Raw genomic sequence first — 18753 nt, 5'->3', positions numbered from 1 at the left:
ACGCATAAGAGCCACTCTACTGCTAAGAACTTACTTGTTTTCCACCATTCTTTTCACTGAACTTTTCATCTTTTTAGACTTTTGTATTACCCAATTCAGATCACATTTAGAATTAAATCTGAGCACAGCTCTGAGCTTTCAGCCAATAGATGACCTGGTTGAAAACTGTTGTGCTGTTTTTTGCATAGAAGCCTCTTTTCCTAATATCTTCTGCACTGCCACCAAAATAAAAAGAAACAAAAAGCCTGAACCCACTAACGTTTTATCTCAAATCCATCACCAAGAGAATTAAAAAAAAACCCTGATATAATTTGTATTTAATGCTATTCAATCTGGGGGACACAAATTCTTATGAATATATCTGTCATGTAAAACTTTTTCACAAGTACATGTTATCTGTTTCAATCAACCTAGCCATTTAGTGTAAACTGAGCAAAAAGACATAGAAAAGAAGTACCTACACAGAACTGGACTTTGTGGTCAGGTGAAAGTCTATATAAAATTCATTTTCGGCTGGGTGCGGTGGCTCCAGCTCTTTGGGAGGCCAAGGTAGGTGGATTAAAAGACAGGAGTTCAAGACCAGCCTGGCCAAGATGGTGAAATCCCATCTCTACTAAAAATACAAAAATTAGCCAGGCATGGTGGCAGGCACCTGTAATCCCAGCTACTTGGGAGGCTGAGACAGAGAATTGCTTGAACCCGGAAGGCAGAGGTTGCAGTGAGCCAAGATTGCACCACTGCATTCCAGCCTGGGTGACAGAGCAAGACTCCAAAAAAAAAAATCATTTTCTTCGAGGGGTCATGCCCTCTTGATTCAAATTAAATATTGTGAGAACAATTCTTTTTTAAGCAGCCAAAAGCACTGGGCAAGGAAAGTGCATGATATGTTAAGTCTTGATGTTGTATTAACAATAAACCTGTTAACAAATCAACATCACTGGCTCTCTATTCTCTTACTTATTTCTGCTAATTTCACTTTTCCAGTTATCATTTCTGTGGAGGCAGATGACTGCCAGAGGCTTAACAATCTCTAATTATCAGCTATACATGAAGAACCTTGGAGGGATAAGATTGAGATTGAAGCTTAAGCCTCAAATTTAATCACTTAACAAGCTTGTTAAACCAGATTTCTAGTTCAGTAGATCTACACGGAGCTCAACAATTTGTACAAATAAGCCCCCAGGTGATGGTGATGCTGCTGTTCCTTAACATTTCCATTAGGTGTGGCAGGAAGGCAAGACTCTAAACTAGAAAGCTATTTCACAAGAAATAAGATTAAAGGCTGGGACTCTTCACAAGGCATTTGATTTGAAGATGCTAAAACTTTAAGGCTTAACTCATGTTGCAGTAAGAATCCTTTAGTTTTAGATTATACCTGTTCTTTATTTTTAATTATATGGTATCCTGGATAATTTGTACATAGGAAGTTCTTTATGTCTTTTAAAGTATTCTTGTGAAATGTAACTGTCAGGCCTCCAAGTCCAAGCCTGGCCATCATAGTCTTGGTGGCACACACGTACACCTTTAGATGGTCTCCAGGAGCCAGAAAGTAACCAGATGGCCACAAAGAGGAGTGAAACAACTAGCTTCTGACTCAACTGATTGCTCTCCCCCTGCAACCTTCAACCATTGTTCCTGCTCAGCCTTGAGAAAATTTCCCCCCTAAACATTAGGTTTCTCAAGACCTCTAGCCCTGTGACTATGTAATTTACCTCACCCTCCCCTCTGCTTGCAACAGATAACCCTCATCGTTATGACCATGCCTGTTTGTAACAGATGACCCCTACCCTTGTGACCATGCATCCTGTGATATCCTCCCCCTCCCTAAAATAGATTATCATCTTTAACTGACCATTTGCCCTAACCTATTTAACCAGTCCCCCTTCCTACCCCCCTTGCCTAACTCCTTTTTCAGACTTGGCCTACTTGCACCCAAGTGCGAAATAAAATGGCCTCATTGCCCAAACAAAGCCTGCCTGGGGGGTCTCTTTAAGAGAGTGATGTGCCTAACAGTAACCATAAATCTGGAAGCTATATACACAGTTGCTTGTGATGAAAAGCTGCATGGTTTTCATCATTTTACTTGTTTATAAAGCTTTTGAATTCTTTTGTTAATCGGAAATGCATTAAGGCGCTGTCTTTTTTCTTTTCTTTTCTTTTTTTTTTTTTAGGCAGAGTTTTGCTCTTTTTGCTCAGGCTGGAGTGCAATGGCATGATCTCAGCTCACTGTACTCTCTGCCTCCCGGGTTGAAGCAATTCTCCTGCCTCAGCCTCCAGAGTAGCTGGGATTATAGGAGTGTGCCACCACTCCTATTTTTTTTGTATTTTTAGTAGAGACGGGGTTTCTCCATGGTGGTCAGGCTGGTCTCAGGTCATCCGCCTACCTCGGCCTCCCAAAGTGCTGGGATTACAAGTGTGAGCCACTGCGCCCTACCCAAGGCTCTGTCTTTTCTCAGACTTCACTGGAACTTAATTTGTGACTCTAAGAAATTCATTTCTTGAAGTGATGAAAATAAGAGATTGCATCTCTCTTCAACACCCCTTCTGTCATGTCTTTCTAAAATACTGCACTTTCAAAGTTTCTAATTGAAGAAGCAATATTTAGAAAAGAAATCTGGGGCCAGGCGCAGTGGCTTACAGTTGTAATCCCAGCCCTTTGGGAGGCCAAGGTGGATGGATAACAAAGTCAGGAGATCGAAACCAAACTGGCTAACATGGTGAAACCTGTCTCCACTAAAGTACAAAAAATGAGCCAGGCATGATGGCATGCACCTGTAGTCCTAGCTATTCTGGAGGCTGAGGCAAGAGAATCACTTGAACCCTGGAGGCAGAGGTTGTGGAAAGCTGAGATCATGCCACTGCACTCCAGCCTGGGCAACAGAGCAAGACTCCATCTCAAGAAAGAAAAAAAAAAGAAAAGAAATCTGGAAGTGAAACACCAGAATCGAGAATCAGAAGTCCCACAACATGCTACATGCAATCTACAAGAAATTCACTCTAGAGGCCCGAAACAAAGTTCTTACCTGCATAAGCTGCTGCTTCAATTTCTGTATTTCTGAAATGTTCAGCTCACTGAATAAGTCAGAGACAGGGTTCAGAGACTCTCCTTTCCTTAAGGTGGGAGTCCGATAGTCTCCATTCAGTTTCACAAGAGGCCCATGGATATGCCCGTTCATTTTGTCATCATTGTTTGGTTCACTCCCATCCTCGGCAAATTTGAGTCCATCTACTGAGATGCTGATATGGTTATCGTTGAGGCTGATGTACTGGGAGAGCTCCTTCCGCAGGTTGTTCTTTTGCTCTCTTTCATTTTTCAAAGTCTCGAGGGCTTCTTCCAGTTGGTGCTCAGCAATCTCTTTCAATCGGATGGCATCTTCCAGCTGGCTGTTCAGCAGTACTGTCTCCTCCTCAAATCGCTTAATCTCATGCTTTAAGCCTTCGTATTCAACCTGAATCAGACGGGATAAAGAAGATTCATAAAACTAAAATTTGGATCTTACAAAACTGCCATTAAACACTCTAGTGGACCTAATCATTAAAAAAAATACAACATGAATCTACAAAATAAATAATAAAAAGCACACAGTACAGTCTTATATAGGATGGTTTCTTTAGAAATTATACTATATATAAAATACATAATTAGGTATTATAGTGCTATAACAAATATGACATATAATTAGATATAATAAATCTATATATAATTTAATTTTTAGCAGAGATGAAAAGTGTCTCCTGTCTTAGGATTTCTTTTATAGGATCTAGTGGTCAAAAGGGGGCACTGTTTGCCTAATAAATAGGGAATATTTTTTATAACTATGAGACTATTTGCAATCTAAGAAAAGATTATATCATCACCATCACTTTGTTTCCTTATTAATAATGAGGACATTTTTATACCCAGAGATAAATCTGTTAAATGATCATAATAAAAACATAATCTCAGTAAAATGAGAGTAAGATGAAAATGCAAAGATCATTGTTATGTGCTTAAAGGATAGATAGAATCTGGAAGAACAGTTATATAAACTATCCAGTAACAAAAAATACCTACAGTGCTTTTGTTTGTCTGTCCCTTTGTTTGTGTGGATACAGGGTCTCGTTCTATTGCCCTGTGGTTCTATCACTCTGGGGTACAGTGATATGATCATGGCTCACTGCAGCCTCAACCTCCCAGGCTCAAGGGATCCTCCCACTTCAGCCCTTCAAGCAGCTAGGAGCACTGGCATATGCCATCACACCTGGCTATTTTTTAAAAAAATTTTTTGTAGAGACAGGTCTCACTATATTGCCCAGGCTGTTCTTGAACTCCTGGGCTCAAGCAATCCTCCAGCCTTGGCCTCCCAAAGTGCTAGAATTATATGTGTCAGCCACTGCACCTGGCCATATATTGTTATTGAGGTAATATTCTTCTGAATTGCAACCAAAATAAACCTGCTCAAACAACCTCTTGGTCATGAAGGCCCAAGGGTGGCAGGGATGTCTCCTCTGAGCCGACATACCTCCTTGGGATCTTTTCCATGGCATTTATCACATGCCACCTTTTAATAAACATTTTATCTCCGCAAGTACACTGTAATCTTCTTAGAGAAAGGAAGTACTTTTTTATCCACCTCATTGCTCCTCATAGTGCGTCAGTGTTCCTTCATGGTGTTTAAAGCCCAATTCTGCTGTTTAATGTGCATTTGCTGAATAAAGAACCACAGGGAATGAAAAAATAAACTAGAAAAAGTAAAATAAAGTCATCATGCTATCAGATGCTAAAATAAACTATGTGCTTAGTTTCATATTTATTTTAGCATATATATTAGTCTGAACTTGAATTTTAAAACATATTTTAGGCAAAGCGCAGTGGCTCATGGCTGTAATCCCAGCACTTTGGGAGGCTAAGGCGGCACCTGATGCCGGGGTTCAAGACCAGCCTGGCCAACATTGTGAAACCCCATCTCTACTCAAAATACAAAAATTAGCCAGAAGTGGTGGCGCATAACTGTAGTCCCAGCTACTTGGAGGCTGAGGCAGGAAAATGCCTTGAATCCGGGAGGTGATGGTTGCAGTGAGCTGAGATCGCACCATTGCATTCCAGCCTGGGCGGCAGAGCAAGACTCCATCTCAAAATGAACAAACAAACCATATTTTAAAAACTGAAGAACAGGGAATACTGACCAGTACATCATCATGTATTTCTCTTTCCCCCACCTCCCTTTATATAATCTCAATGCAATGGTTTGTCCCGCAAAGGTTAGGGTATAGATTTAGTTGGGATGTAGGCTGATCCCAAGAGTGACTCAGTCAAGAGAGAAGCTTTTCTCTTATGTAATAGTATGGAGGTAGACAGTCAAGGGCTGGTAGGAAACCTCTGCTCCATGAGGTCATCCAGGAGCCAAGCTCTTTTTGTGTTGTTGCATGGCCTTCTAGTCTAGACCATACTATGTAAGGTGGCTTGCCATTTGATCATGTTCCAAGCAGTGGGATGAAATAAGGGGCACACTCTCTCCCTTTAAGAACATTAAAAGTTACCCACATCACTTGTTACATACCATTGGTTGGTACTAGTCTTATGACATTTGGCTGCCAGGAGGAGTGAAGAATGTAGCCTTTACTCTGGGCAGCACTGGGCCCAGGTAAAAATTGTGAGAAGGGAACAGTGAAAACTGATAATAAACCAGCACTCACTGGTCATTGGAACACTGTGGTGCTTTAATGGAATGCAACTCGTAAAGACAATGTATAGCAGATGCTTCCAACAATGCTAGTTGTATGTATATGTGAATATGGATAGTGTTATTTCAGTGAAAGAATGTGTTCACGCTGGGCACGGTGGCTCACGCCTGTAATCCCAGCACTTTGGGAGGCCAAGGAGGATCACGAGGAGGAGGAGGAGGAGGGCGGATCACAAGGTCAGGAGATCGAGACCATCCTGGCCAACATGATGAAACCCCATCTTTAAAAATAATAATAAATTTTAAAAAATAATAAATAAAAAAAGAAAGAATGAGCTCACTACACTGTGGTGTGTGCAATGCATTATAAGAGCCAGGCACGGGGGCTCATGCCTGTAATCTCAGCACTTTGGGAGGCCAAGGCAGGTGAATTGCTTGAGCCCAGGAGTTCGAGACCAGTTTGGACAACATAACGAAACCCCATCTCTACAAAAGATAAGAAAATTAGCTAGGTGTGGTAGCATGCACCCATAGTTTCAGCTACTTGGGAGGATGAGGTGGGAGGATCACTTGAGCCTGGGGAGGTCAAGGCTGCTGTGAGCCCTGATGGTGTCATTGATGGTGTCACTGCACTCCAACCTGGGTGGCAGCGTGAGGCCCTGTCTTGAGAAAAAACAAAAAAAAAACAAAAAAAAACATTATGCACAAAAGATGCCTCTAAGCCAAAAAAAGAAGAAAAAAAAAAAAGGTCATTGGAATTTCAACATGTCCCTGATAGAATTGCTCAGAAGAGTCAAAATTGGAGACCATTATCTTTAATGTCCATTCTTTTTTTTTTTGAGATGGAGTCTCGCTCTGTCTCCCAGGCTGGAATGCAGTGGTGCGATCTCGGCTCACTTCAATCTCCGTCTCCCGGGTTCAAGTGATTCTCCTGCTTCAGCCTCCCGAGTAGCTAGGACTACAGGTGCATGCCACCATGCCTGGCTAATTTTTTGTATTTTTTGGTAGAGACGGAGTTTCACTATGTTAGCCAGGATGGTCTCCATCTCCTGACCTTGTGATCTGCCCATCTCGGGCTCCCAAAGGGCTGGGATTACAGGCATGAGCCACCACGCCAGGCCTAATGTCCATTATTTACAATAACTAGAAAGTGCTAATTACTCTACCATGAATATGCATTTGAATAACTATAACAAGAAATTAACAAATCTATCCATGGCACACTATCAATAACTGTCTTCTAATCAAGTAGAAATTTCTGGGTTACATATCAACTACATAAGATTATGAGTGCTTCATGAGAGGAAAATTGCACTTTTGGGAAAATGATAACTGAGCACTGTAAACAGCATGTTACAAACACGATGGCATGGAAATGAAATATACTTTTCAAAAGTCCAAGAAGTTATTACTTGGTCTGGGACACATAATAACTTGACAGCCCCTGGCTATCAGCTACCTGCTCAAAGACATGTGCCCCTGTGTTTGTATTCTGTATTCTAGTGGACTCCCCAGGCAGGTGTGCACTCCCGTGTCCCTTCCACTAATTCAGAGATCAAATGCTTTAGAGCAGAGATCACAAGTGATGCCCACCGACTGGATGTGCTTTCTTTGGGCTGTAACACATTATAAAACTTTTGGAATGGATTGTCAGTATGTAGAAATCTGATGACTTCACAAACATTTTAAAAACTTCTAACTTCTTTTTTTAAAAAATCAAAAATTCAGGCAACACTGTGTCTACTTCCACAGAGGACAAAAATCACCTGTAAGTGAGCACTGGCTGTTCCTTTTGCATCTACTTTTTCTTTTGGTTTTTTGTTTGCTTGTTTGTCTGAGACTGGGTCCTTCTCTGTTGCCCAGGCTGGAGTGCAGTGGCCTGATCACAGCTCAATACAGCCTTGACCTCCCAGGCTCAATCACTCCTCCAACTTCAGCCTCCTGGGTAGCTAGGATTACACGCACATACCCCCACACTTGGGTTTTTTTCTTTTCTTTCTTTCTTTCTTTTGTAGAGACAAGGTTTTGCTATGTTGCCCAGGCTAATCTCACACTCCTAGACTGAAACAATCCTTCCACCTCAGCCTTCTGAATGAAGTGCTGGGATTACAGGCATGAGCCACTGTACTCGGCCTCTACTTTTTCTTTACATCTTATACTTAATGCTATCTATAAGCTATTTGTGGTCATTTGAGTTTGCTGCTCCTGCCCTGTGACTCTCTTCAACCTTTCCCACCTAGCAACACTAAAGGATCTGGCCAGCTTTCCTTTATACTTGCTGACTGACTGCATTTCAACTGGGTTGTTACCTCAAGCAAAAGCAGCACATTTTTCACTTTATCTCTGGTAGTGAAATGAAAGGTTCATTTCATTGGAGATTATAGAAATCTCAATTGTTGGCAGGGAAACTGAGGATGAAGTGTGAAGGAAGGGAAGAATAATATTGAAGGAAGAATTGAATATTTATTCAATTGATGGCCTAGACTTCCCATAAAAGCACACTCACCATGATTTACTGCTCTGCAGATGACCTAGGATTAAGGAGTATGGAAATCAGCAGGGCCTTTACCCGCTTGTGAAAGGAGAAGCAAGGGTTGCCCTCAGTGTGCTTATGAGAAAGGCAACTTGGACATTGCTTCAGACACAGTGTGCTTCCTTGTGTCATGGTTTCTTCCAGGCCTGCTTAAATACTCTAAAGTCATCCTCCTCCTGATCCTTCCCTTTTCTTTCCCTGGACAACCTGGGACACCTCTTGCCAACCTTTCCTAGTATTTCAACCAACCCTCTGACTACCCCAGATTATGTGATAAGCTTATATTTGCAGACATTACTTTAGTTTGCACTGTAGACCTGTTATGCTGTAATCTTTGTTAAACTGATGGCCTAGACCGGAGGTTGTCAAATAATAGTATGGCCTCTGGAGAAAATCCAGCCCACCACCTATTTTTGTGCATAAAGTTTTATTGGAACATGCTCACATTTATTTGTTTACATATTGTCTATGGCTGCTTATATCACAGCAGAGCTGGGTAGTTGCAAGAGAGATCATGTGGCCTGCAAAACCTAAAATAATTACTATCTGGCCCTTTACAGAAAAAGTTTGCTAACTCCGGGCTTGACCTGAAGATATTTAGTGTACATTGTAGAATTTTAAATTCAGTAGTATTTATTCAATTGATGGCCTAGACTTCCCATAAGACCTGATTTTTTTTTTTTTTTTTTTTTTTTTTTTTGAGGCAGAGTCTTACTCTGTCACCCAGGCCGGAGATCAGTGGCACAATTATGGCTCATTGCAGTCTCAATTCCTGGACTCAAGCCAGCCTCCTGGACAAGGTCTCACTATGTTGCCCAAGCTGGTCTGAAACTCCTCAAGTGATCCTTGTGACTCAGCCTCCCAAGGTGTTGGGATTACAGGTGTGAGCCACTACGGCCGGCCCTGATCTCTTTCTGCCTGGGCAGCTTCACTCACACCACTCACTCAAATGTGGTACAAGATCCTGCTATTTGCCCAGCTGTTTCATGTTTCTCTGCCCGGGAAAAGGCTGTCATCTGGAAAACTCTTATTCCTCTTTAAAGGCCTACATTAAGAATCTCATCCTAACTGTGAAGTCTTTGGTGCCCACTGAGGATAACTCATCACTCCTTTCTGTGCTGTTGTTTTAAGACTGCACCATATGACTAGCGCCCCAGCAAAGCAGAAGAAGCAAGAAACAAAACAAGAAGGTGCTTACAAACTGGTGCTTGATATTTTAAAGACAACATCAAAGCAGTCACCATAGGAAAAATAAGTACTTTATTAGGATTCCTTATAGCAACTTCATTGTTTAATAACTTTATTTTTAGCTACATGGTTGTCAAGGATAGATATCATAATCCTTTCAGAGTTTAGGAACTTTAAAGATCTTAATCTATCCCTGTGTTGCCAAACCTAACATGTGGCTTTAATATATTCATTTACACAAATTGCTAGGAGTCCTTATTGGGACTAGAAGCTCTTTGAGCCAGTGACTGTATCTTTTGTCTTTAAAAAGTACATGATCTCATAGACAGCTACCCCTGAAATACTGGTTAAATGAAATAAAACTGAGTTGAATACATTTCCTAGGTCTTTTATGATATTACCTTATGAGATATATATATATATATACATATATATATATATTTTTTTTGAGACAGAGTCTAGCAGCTCTGTTGCCCAGACTGGAGAGTACAGTGGCATGATCTCAGCTCACTGCAACCTCCACCTCCTGGGTTCAAGCAATTCTCCTGCCTCAATCTCCCAAGTAGCTAGGATTACAGACGCCTGTCACCATGCCCAGCTAATTTTTGTATTTTTAGTAGAGATGAGGTTTCACTGTGTTGGCCAGGCTGGTCTCAAACCCCTGACCTCATGATCTGCCTGCCTCGGCCTTCCAAAGTGCTGGGATTACAGGCATGAGCCACTGTGCCCAGCCTTACCTTATGACATTCTTATATATTACCTGACATACGAGGAAGTGTTTCATAATAGAAGTATGATTGAATTGTTCCTTTTCTTTTTTTTCTGAGATAGGGTCTCTATTGCTCAGGCTGGAGTACAAAAGTGTGATCATGGCTCACTGCAGCCTCAACCTCCCAGGCTCAAGCAATCCTCCCATCTCGGCCTCCCAAGTGGCTGGGACCAAAGGTGTGCATCATCATACTTGGTTATTTTATTTTATTTTATTTTTTGGTAGAGAGAAGGTCTCCCTATGTTGCCCAGGTTGGTCTCAAACTTTTGGACTCAAGTGATCCTCCTCAGTCTCCCAAAGTGCTGGGATTACAGGCATGAGCCACTGTGCCTGGCCAGTTTTTAATTCTTTCAACAAGTGTTTTATTTAATGTCTACTATGGATCAGGCTCTACTGTGGGTGCTATATGTTAATGGAAGGAGATGGAATGGAAACAAATGAATAAACAGACCCTATATAGAAAGTTAGAGGTGTTGTTTAAACAATAATTACACTGTACTTAGAAAATAATCAATAGTTAAAAGAAAAATAATGCTTCAGAAGGGAAAATTCTTTGAACTAGGCATTTTAAAATGGTAGTAGCTTTGCTGTTCAGAGAAACATTAAACCAGGCTGAAGGACTCTACAATATACGGAGAATTTCAGTACAAAGTAACACAGCCCAATTTTGTGACTGAATGCTACTCATTGTCACCTCTTTTAAAAACTCTGTGGCATTTGTACATACAATATTGTACTTAGTACTTCATTAATTAGGGCCAGGCATGGTGGCTCATGCCTGTAAACCCAGCATTTTGGGAGGCCAAGGGCGGGGGGCGAATCACTTGACACCAGCTTGGCAAACATGGCAAAACCCTGTCTCTACTAAAAATACAAAAATTAGCTGGGCACGGTGGCACATGCCTGTAATCCCAGCTACTCAGGAGGTCGAGCCACGAGACCAGGAGGTGGAGGTTGCAGTGAGCCGAGATTGAGCCACTGCACTCCAGCCTGGGCAACAGAGTAAGACCCTGTCTCTTAAAAAAAACCCCAAACCAAAAAACCTTATTGATTACAAAGAGTTTATGATAGATGCTAGCATCTGTAAATAAAGGTCAATTACTACTGGAAACAAACACAGCATTTTCTTAGCTGGGAGAGACTTGTGGCATTTCAGTTCCCCCAATTTCAGGGAATAAACCAGAATGGTGCTCTGTGCAGAAAATGATTTTGAATGAATTAATTAGATACTTAATTGGGAAAATTAGCATATGGCATGTTGGAAATAAAAGATGTATAAGTCCCCCCGCCTTTTTAAAAATCTTCTGAGTTAACCACTGGATTCCACGTTTCATTTACTGGGAGAAAGGCATGGGGAAACTCACAACAGGAGTTACAGTACAAATTCTCCCAGAAACGGCAACTGGGTTAATGAACGCTCAAGGAATACCTTGGCAGTCTTTCAAGAGTATCTAATATTGGCCTTCATTAACCTCCTGAGTCCGTCGGTCTACACATGCGGTCATGGAAGGCTCACCAGGGACACTGTTGGTCATGCTCCCACCATGCTCTAGAGAGCAGCGAGGACTGAAGGAATCGGGAAGGAAGGGCCACTTTAAATAGCTGCACTTCAAGTAAATTTGTTTCAAATCCTCTATGTGCTTCATCAATAACCAAAAAAAGTACCACACAAAAAAATACCCTTCTTATTTAAAAAAATATTCGAGAAGCATCTTTACAAATATATTTTTCTAAGTCTGCATTTCTCCACTGTGAGTTCATTTATCCCAGTCAAATCAAGACCTGGGAGCCCCTGGAATGGCCTGCCCTCAGCACACATACGGGGATTCAGTGCTTACAGGAGAAGGAATGAGGCAGAAACACATGCAGATACCCCAGTAGCCCTTTTTTGTTGGACTGAAACTGTCCCCCACCTGCCTTCCCCCCACCACTCCAAATCTGAGAGAAGTGGCAATGATCAAAAATCAAATTTCAGCCGGGCACTATGGCTCATGCTTGTAATCCAGCAGCTTTGGAAGGCTGAGGCAGGCGGATGACTTGAGCTCAGGAGTTCAAGACCAGCTTGGTCAACATGGTACAACCCTGTCTTTACTGAAAATACAAAAATTAGCTGGGTGTGGTGGTTCGTGCCTGCAATCCCAGCTACTCGGGAGGCTGAGGCAAGAGAACTGCTTCAACCGGGAGGTGGAGGTTGCAGTGAGCTGAGATGGCGCCACTGCACTCCAGCCTGGGCAATAGAGTGACACTCTATCTCAAAAAAAAAAAATTTTTTTTTTAATCAAATTTTAATTGTGTCACTACATGGATTTTTCTCTTCTGGATTTTTTTCTTTCCCCTTTTAACACTTTTTTATCTATCAAAACATTATATCTACCGGCCGGGTGTGGCAGTTCATGCCTGTAATCCCAGCACTTTGGGAATCTGAGGTGGGCAGATCACGAGGTCAGGTGATCGAGACTATCCTGGCCAACATGGTGAAACCCCGTCTCTACTAAAATACAAAAAATTAGCCGGCGTGGTGGTGTGCGCCTGTAGTACCAGCTACTTGGGAGGTTGAGGCAGGGGAATCGCTTGAACCCGGGCAGTGGAGGTTGCAGTGAGCTGAGATCACGCCACTGCATTCTAGCTTGGAGACAGAGCAAGACTCCATCTCAAAAAAAAAAACAACAAACAAAAAATTATATCTATCTATGTATCAATCAGTCATCTATCTATCTATCTATCTATCTATCTATCTATCTATCTATCTATTATGTCCAAATAATTTGGAAATAGATACCTATTCAGGAAGGGAGTAAAGTAAAAGCATACATCTGGCCTGGCTTCTAAGTTTACAGAGAACAAGAATCATGCCCTATGGATTCTTGTGTCTGTTCAGCCAAGCACAGTGCCTGGCGCATAGGCTGTTGATCTGAACTGAGAGGTGACAACAGCATTTAGACAAGAATAGAGGTGTCGCTAAGGAAGCACCTTGAAGTGATCTCGGCTCACTTTAACCTATGCCTCCCGGGTTCCAGTGATTCTCCTGCCTCAGCCTCCTGAGTAACTGGGATTACAGGTGCCCATCAACATGCCTGGCTAATTTTTGCATTTTTAGTAAAAACAGGGTTTCACCATGTTGGCCAGGCTGGTCTTGAACTCCTGACCTCAGGCGATCTACTCGCCTCAGACTCCCAAAGTGCTGGGATTATAGGCGTGAGCTGCCACGCCCAGCCTCTTTTTCTTATAATTTTGCTCTTCTTGATTTATACTTCATAATCCATTACCCTCTATGATTTGAAAGCAATTTATAGAAAAAATTTTAAGAGAGTAAGAGACAAGTGATTGTAAGGAGACCCTAAGCTCAAAGACAAGCTTACAGACCCAGGCTTTTTTTTTTTTTTTTGAGATGGAGTCTTGCGCTTTCGCCAGGCTGGAGTGCAGTGGCACGATCTCGGTTCACTGCAACCTCCACCTCCTGGATTCAAGCAATTCCCCTGCCTCAGCCTCCTGAGTAGCTGGGGCTATAGGCGCATGCCACCATGCCTGGCCAATTTTTTGTATTTTTAGTAGAGACAGGGTTTCACCATGGCCAGGATGGTCTCGATCTCCTGGCCTCATGATCCGCTCACCTCGGCCTCCCAAAGCGCCAGGATTACAGGCATGAGCCACTGCACCTGGCCACTTTTTTTTTTTGAGATAGAGTCTCACTCTGTCACCCAGGCTGGAGTGCAGTGGCTCGATCTGGGCTCACTGCTACCTACACCTCCCAGATTCAAGCAATTCTCCTGCCTCAGCCTCCCAAGTAGCTGGGATTACAGGCATACACCATCACACCCAGCTAAGACCCTGGCTTTTAATAAGAAGTAGTCAAGTTAAATTTGTTACGATACATTTGACAAATGAAATAAATGAGTGCAAAGCTAAAATAAAAACTAAAATACTTTTTCTTATTTAATAAAGCTTTACTGTACACTATACTACTTACAGGTGTATTTTTTCTTTCTATATTTTAGCTAAAATAGGAGAGTTGGGACATTTCAGTACATAAATATTATAGAGAGAAGATTAAAGACTAACAACAAATTTGGACAAGCTCCTTCCTGAGAAGTAAAGAGATTTAACCCTAGTGGTCAGAAGATGTAGATCCGTCTTCAGTATAACTCAAAAAATTTCTTAAGCCTTACCTGGTTCTGCTTCAATGTGGACACTAGTTTCTGCAATGTGATATTTTCTTCTTCCAATTCAGTATAGTCCTGAAGGAGTCGGGCCTCCCGGAACTTATATTCTCGGATTTCATCCTTCATCCGTATTCTCTGTAGCTCCACCATCTCATTGTTCTGAAACAACAGAGGAAACAATCAATACATAACTCTCTTATTGTAGATTTTACAAAGTGTAAAGTCCTGGTAGTTAATAATAAAAACACCTCATGGGGTGTAAATTGCTACTGCCTTTTTTGAATGGCAATTTCGTGATATCTGTCAACAACTTAAAAGCACATACATATGACCCAGCAATTCAACATCGAAAAATCATTCTCGAATGTTTTCATTGAAGTAAATAAAAAGAGAAATAAATCCACGTATTCTTCCACAAAGAATTGGAAATAGTCTAAATATTCACTATTTGGAGAACACATTATCATGCATCCATTGAATGGAACAGTATAAAATTATTTTTAAAAATGAGAAAGGCTGGGCACAGTGGCTCATGTCTGTAATCCCAGCACTTTGACAGGCCAAAGCAAGTGGATCACCTGAGATCAGGAGTTGGAGATCAACCTGGCCAACATGGTGAAACCCTGTCTCTACTAAAAATAAAAAAATTTAAAAAAAATTAATCAGGCATGGTGGCAGGCATCCATAATCCTAGCTACTCAGGAGGCTGAGGCAGGAGAATTGCTTGAACCTGGGATTCGGAGGTTGCAGTGAGCCAAGATCACACTACTGCACTCCATCCAGCCTGGGCGACAGACCAAGATTCCATCTCAAAGGAGAAAAAAAGAATAAGGAGAAATTTTATTGTACTAAAACGGAAATGTAGTCATAATATATTGTTAAATGTAAAAAGCAAGTTATAGATTAGTATGCATATTAGGATCCCAGGTGTGTTGGAAATACAGGGGACACACACATACACATGCACAGTTGTAATCCCAGCTACTCGGGAAGCTGAGACAGGAGAATTGCTTGAACCCAGAAGGTGGAGGTTGCAGTGAGCCAAGATCATGCTACTGCATTCCGGCCTGGGCGACAGAGTAAGAGTCTGTCTCAAAAAAAAAAAAAAAAAAAACTTTGTAAGAATATCCAGAAGAGACTATTACTTTGATTTTATATCCTTCCGGATCATATCAATTTTTTTTTTAAACAACAAGCTTGTATTATCAGGTCTTATGTGCAAAGTTATAGGATAGAAATAAATCAATTAAGTAAAATATTTAACTTTTTCCATAAACTCATGTGACAACTATAAGCTATGTTTTGGTTCAAAATGTATAGTGACCACATCATAGATATAAACATTTATACAGGTAACATATTCATAGTCATGGAAAGAAGGGATATAAAAGTTTTCTTTCAATTAAGGTTTAATTAGATTTGTTTCCTATTCAAACAAAGAGAAATATGGAAAAAAGTACCATAGAAACCAAAAACCACATTTTCTTATGTAATACCTAGATATCCATGTGGGAAAAAAATCAGTTATGATGCATTCGGACTTCGCACCATAATCTGCAGAGTCTTGATATACTGGTAGGTAGGACTGACAATGAATAGAAACTGCTACTTGCAACATGGATGAATCTAGTAATATACTGACTGAAATAAGCCAGATGCAAAAGACTACATACAGTGTGATTCTGCACGTAAAGTTCAAAAACATGCTCTGTAGGTTCAATTGTCTCCCAAAAAAGACATGGTGAAGTCCTAACTCCCAGGGTCTTTATAAACATAAAAATTAAAATGAAGTCATTACAATAGGCCCAATCTGATAGGACTGGTGTCCTTATAAAAAGGGGAAATTCAGCCACACAGAAACTGACACACACCTCCGCGTGTGGGGTGGAGACTATGTGAAGAAATGCAGGGAAAAGATGGCCATGTGACCATGGAGGCGAAGCCTGAAGTGATCCATCTACCAGCCAGGGAACACTGAGGATTGCCAGCAAACACCAGAAGCCAGGAAGAGGCAAGGAAAGGTCCTTCCCTAGAGCTGCCAGAGGGAGATGGCCCTGCTGACACCATGATGTCTGACTTCTGGCCTCCAGAACTGTGAGACGATAAATTTCTGTTGTTTTAAAGCCACCCAGTTTGTAGTACTTTGTTACAGCAGCCCTAAGAAAAGAATACATGTGCAAAGCTAATCCACGGTGACAGAAGTAAATGCACTCTTATCTTTGCAGGAGGGTAGGGTGACATCTGCAAGCACTAGAAACATTTTAAAGGTCTCTGTCCCAACAGAGAGCCAGCTCTAGGAGAACACCTGATTTTCCTATGTATGCTTTCAAATGTCTCTCATCTTGCTTCACATTCTACAGATTTTTGTTTTTTAAGACTTGGTCTCACTCTATCACCCAGGCGACAGTGTGGTGGCATGATCATGGCTCACTGCAGCCTTGAACTCCCAGGCTAAAGAGATTCTCTCACCTCAGCCTCCTAAGTAGCTGGGACTAGAGGTGTACACACCATCACACCTGACTAATTTTTGTATTTTTTGTTGAGATGTGTTTCATCATGTTGCCCAGGCTGGTCTCAAACTCCTGAGAGGGATCCCTCTGCCTTGGCCCCCAAAAGCTGGGATTACACGTGTGAGCCACTGTGCCCAGACTTGCACCAAAAAAAAAAAAAAAAAAAAATTGTAGAGGCAAGGTCTTACTCTGTTGCCAAGGTGGGAGTCTGGTGTCTTAATCATAGCTCACTGTAGCCTTGGCCTCCCAGACTGTTTTTTTTTTTTTCAGCGTTTGGCGGGGGAACAGAGTCTCGCTCTGTTGCCCAGGCTGGAGTGCAGTGGCGTAATCTTGGCTCACCACAACCTCTGCCTCCCGGGTTTAAGTGATTCTCCTGCCTCAGCCTCCCAAGTAGCTGGGATTAGAGGCGTGCGCCACCATACCCAGATAATTTTTGTATTTTTAGTAGAGACTGGGTTTCACTATGTTGACCAGGCTGGTCTCAAACTCCTGACCTTGTGATCTGCCTGTCTTGGCCTCTCAACGTGCTGGGATTACAGGCATGAGCCACCGCACCTGGCTGACCTCCCAGCCTTAAGTGATCCTCCCACCTCAGTCTCCTGAGTGGCTTGGACTATAGGTACATACCACCACACCTAACTAATTTTTAAATTTTTTGTAGAGATGGAGTCTTACCATGTTACCCAAGCTAGTCTCAAATGTGCAGGCTCAAGCAATCCTGCCATGGCCTCCCAAAGTGCTGGGATTATAAGCGTGAGCCACCACACCCGGCTCATAGTCTACATATGTTAACAATAACTCCTTTTGCCTTAGTTTTCAGAGCCTGTTCAGTTTCCTGTTTGAATATGGTGATATTTTTCTTCTGACTTGACCCCTGAGTACAGCTCTTCCTGGTTCTGTTTATGCTTATGTGAAAGCAACAAATTATAAACACATAATCTTTCATGTAAAATGAAAAATTCAGCTCCGAAATCATTGATGCAGTTCTAAATAGTGATGTTAGCTCAGAGTTTTGGGGAGGATAAGGGGCTGTTGATTGTGGTATGAAAGTATGTTAAAAAAATTATTCTGCCACTTGTTAAAACGGTAAGGAAGACTTCATTCAAGACCACTGCAATTGGAGGGGAAAAAGAAGGGGCTCAACTCTGAAACAGCAAGAACAAGTGAAGATTTATAACCAAGAACAGCATGAGCAGGTCAAAGGATGGGAAATTGCTAAAAGGACACATCAAGGGCAAGGAAATTCTTGCCAAGCTGGCCTAACAGGACTCTTGCTAAAGGCAGTGCAAGGACTTAGACATCAAAAAGGTGGAGGATGAAGAACTTGATCAAATATCAAGGGTAATTAGATATCTAGGGTTGGGGGATGACTTAGCAGAATTCCTTGCTAAGGCTAGGCTGGGCAGGCCAAAGCTGGGGGTGGAGCAAGGTTGAAGCTTGGTCGAAAAGAGACATTAGCAGAGAAGCACTGAAGTGTGGTTAAGGAAAAAGTCTTTGACACCTCATTGTTATGAATTGCAGTCTGATAAGATGAAAGCTAGGACAGTTTGCAAGACGTTTGACCTGGTGATAATATGAAAATAGATCCTAATTTGGGCAGGGCCAAAGCTTTTTTGGCAGATTTTTATCCATTCTGTATCTTACCATCATAAAAGCTCACTGGCTAGCTTGTAAGGAGTTCCCTGGAGATGTACAGACTTCATCAATTTAATGTAATCTATGGAATGCAATCATCAATACTGAAGCTATACAAACTAATTGGTTGTTCTGGAAACTTGTTTTCACAGGTTTATATATAAGGGGTTTGAGCTCCTTGTTAGTCAGAATGCTTCTAGGCTGGCTGGCATTTCTCACTTTAGCTCTCATTATAATAAACTGGTAACTCCAACAGTCATTTCTTCAACACTTTAGTAATTCACCAGTAATTCAC

The 18753-nt window shown here is 41.6% G+C and overlaps 1 protein-coding gene across 7 annotated transcripts in view; it reads right to left on the bottom strand.

The window, feature by feature from the left end:
* BICD1 (BICD cargo adaptor 1) overlaps window positions 1–18753 on the bottom strand; it is a 274324-nt gene that overhangs the window by 69281 nt on the left and 186290 nt on the right. For all 7 annotated transcript variants that reach the window (XR_010343025.1, XM_012458412.3, XM_064377438.1 and 4 more), the window contains exons 3-4: window positions 14320–14472; window positions 3024–3449 (exon numbers count right to left, since the gene is read on the bottom strand). Coding sequence is in view for 6 of the 7 variants with exons in the window: in XM_012458412.3 (XP_012313835.2) it covers window positions 3024–3449; window positions 14320–14472 (579 nt within the window). In the remaining variant the exon portion in view is untranslated. The remainder of the gene's footprint in view (window positions 1–3023; window positions 3450–14319; window positions 14473–18753) is intronic.

This window comes from Aotus nancymaae, unplaced genomic scaffold (genome assembly GCF_030222135.1).
Source record: "Aotus nancymaae isolate 86718 unplaced genomic scaffold, 86718_ANA_hifiasm-v0.15.2.pri h1tg000016l, whole genome shotgun sequence".
NCBI lineage: Eukaryota > Metazoa > Chordata > Mammalia > Primates > Aotidae > Aotus > Aotus nancymaae.
This window is presented reverse-complemented; position numbering and strand designations above follow the sequence as displayed.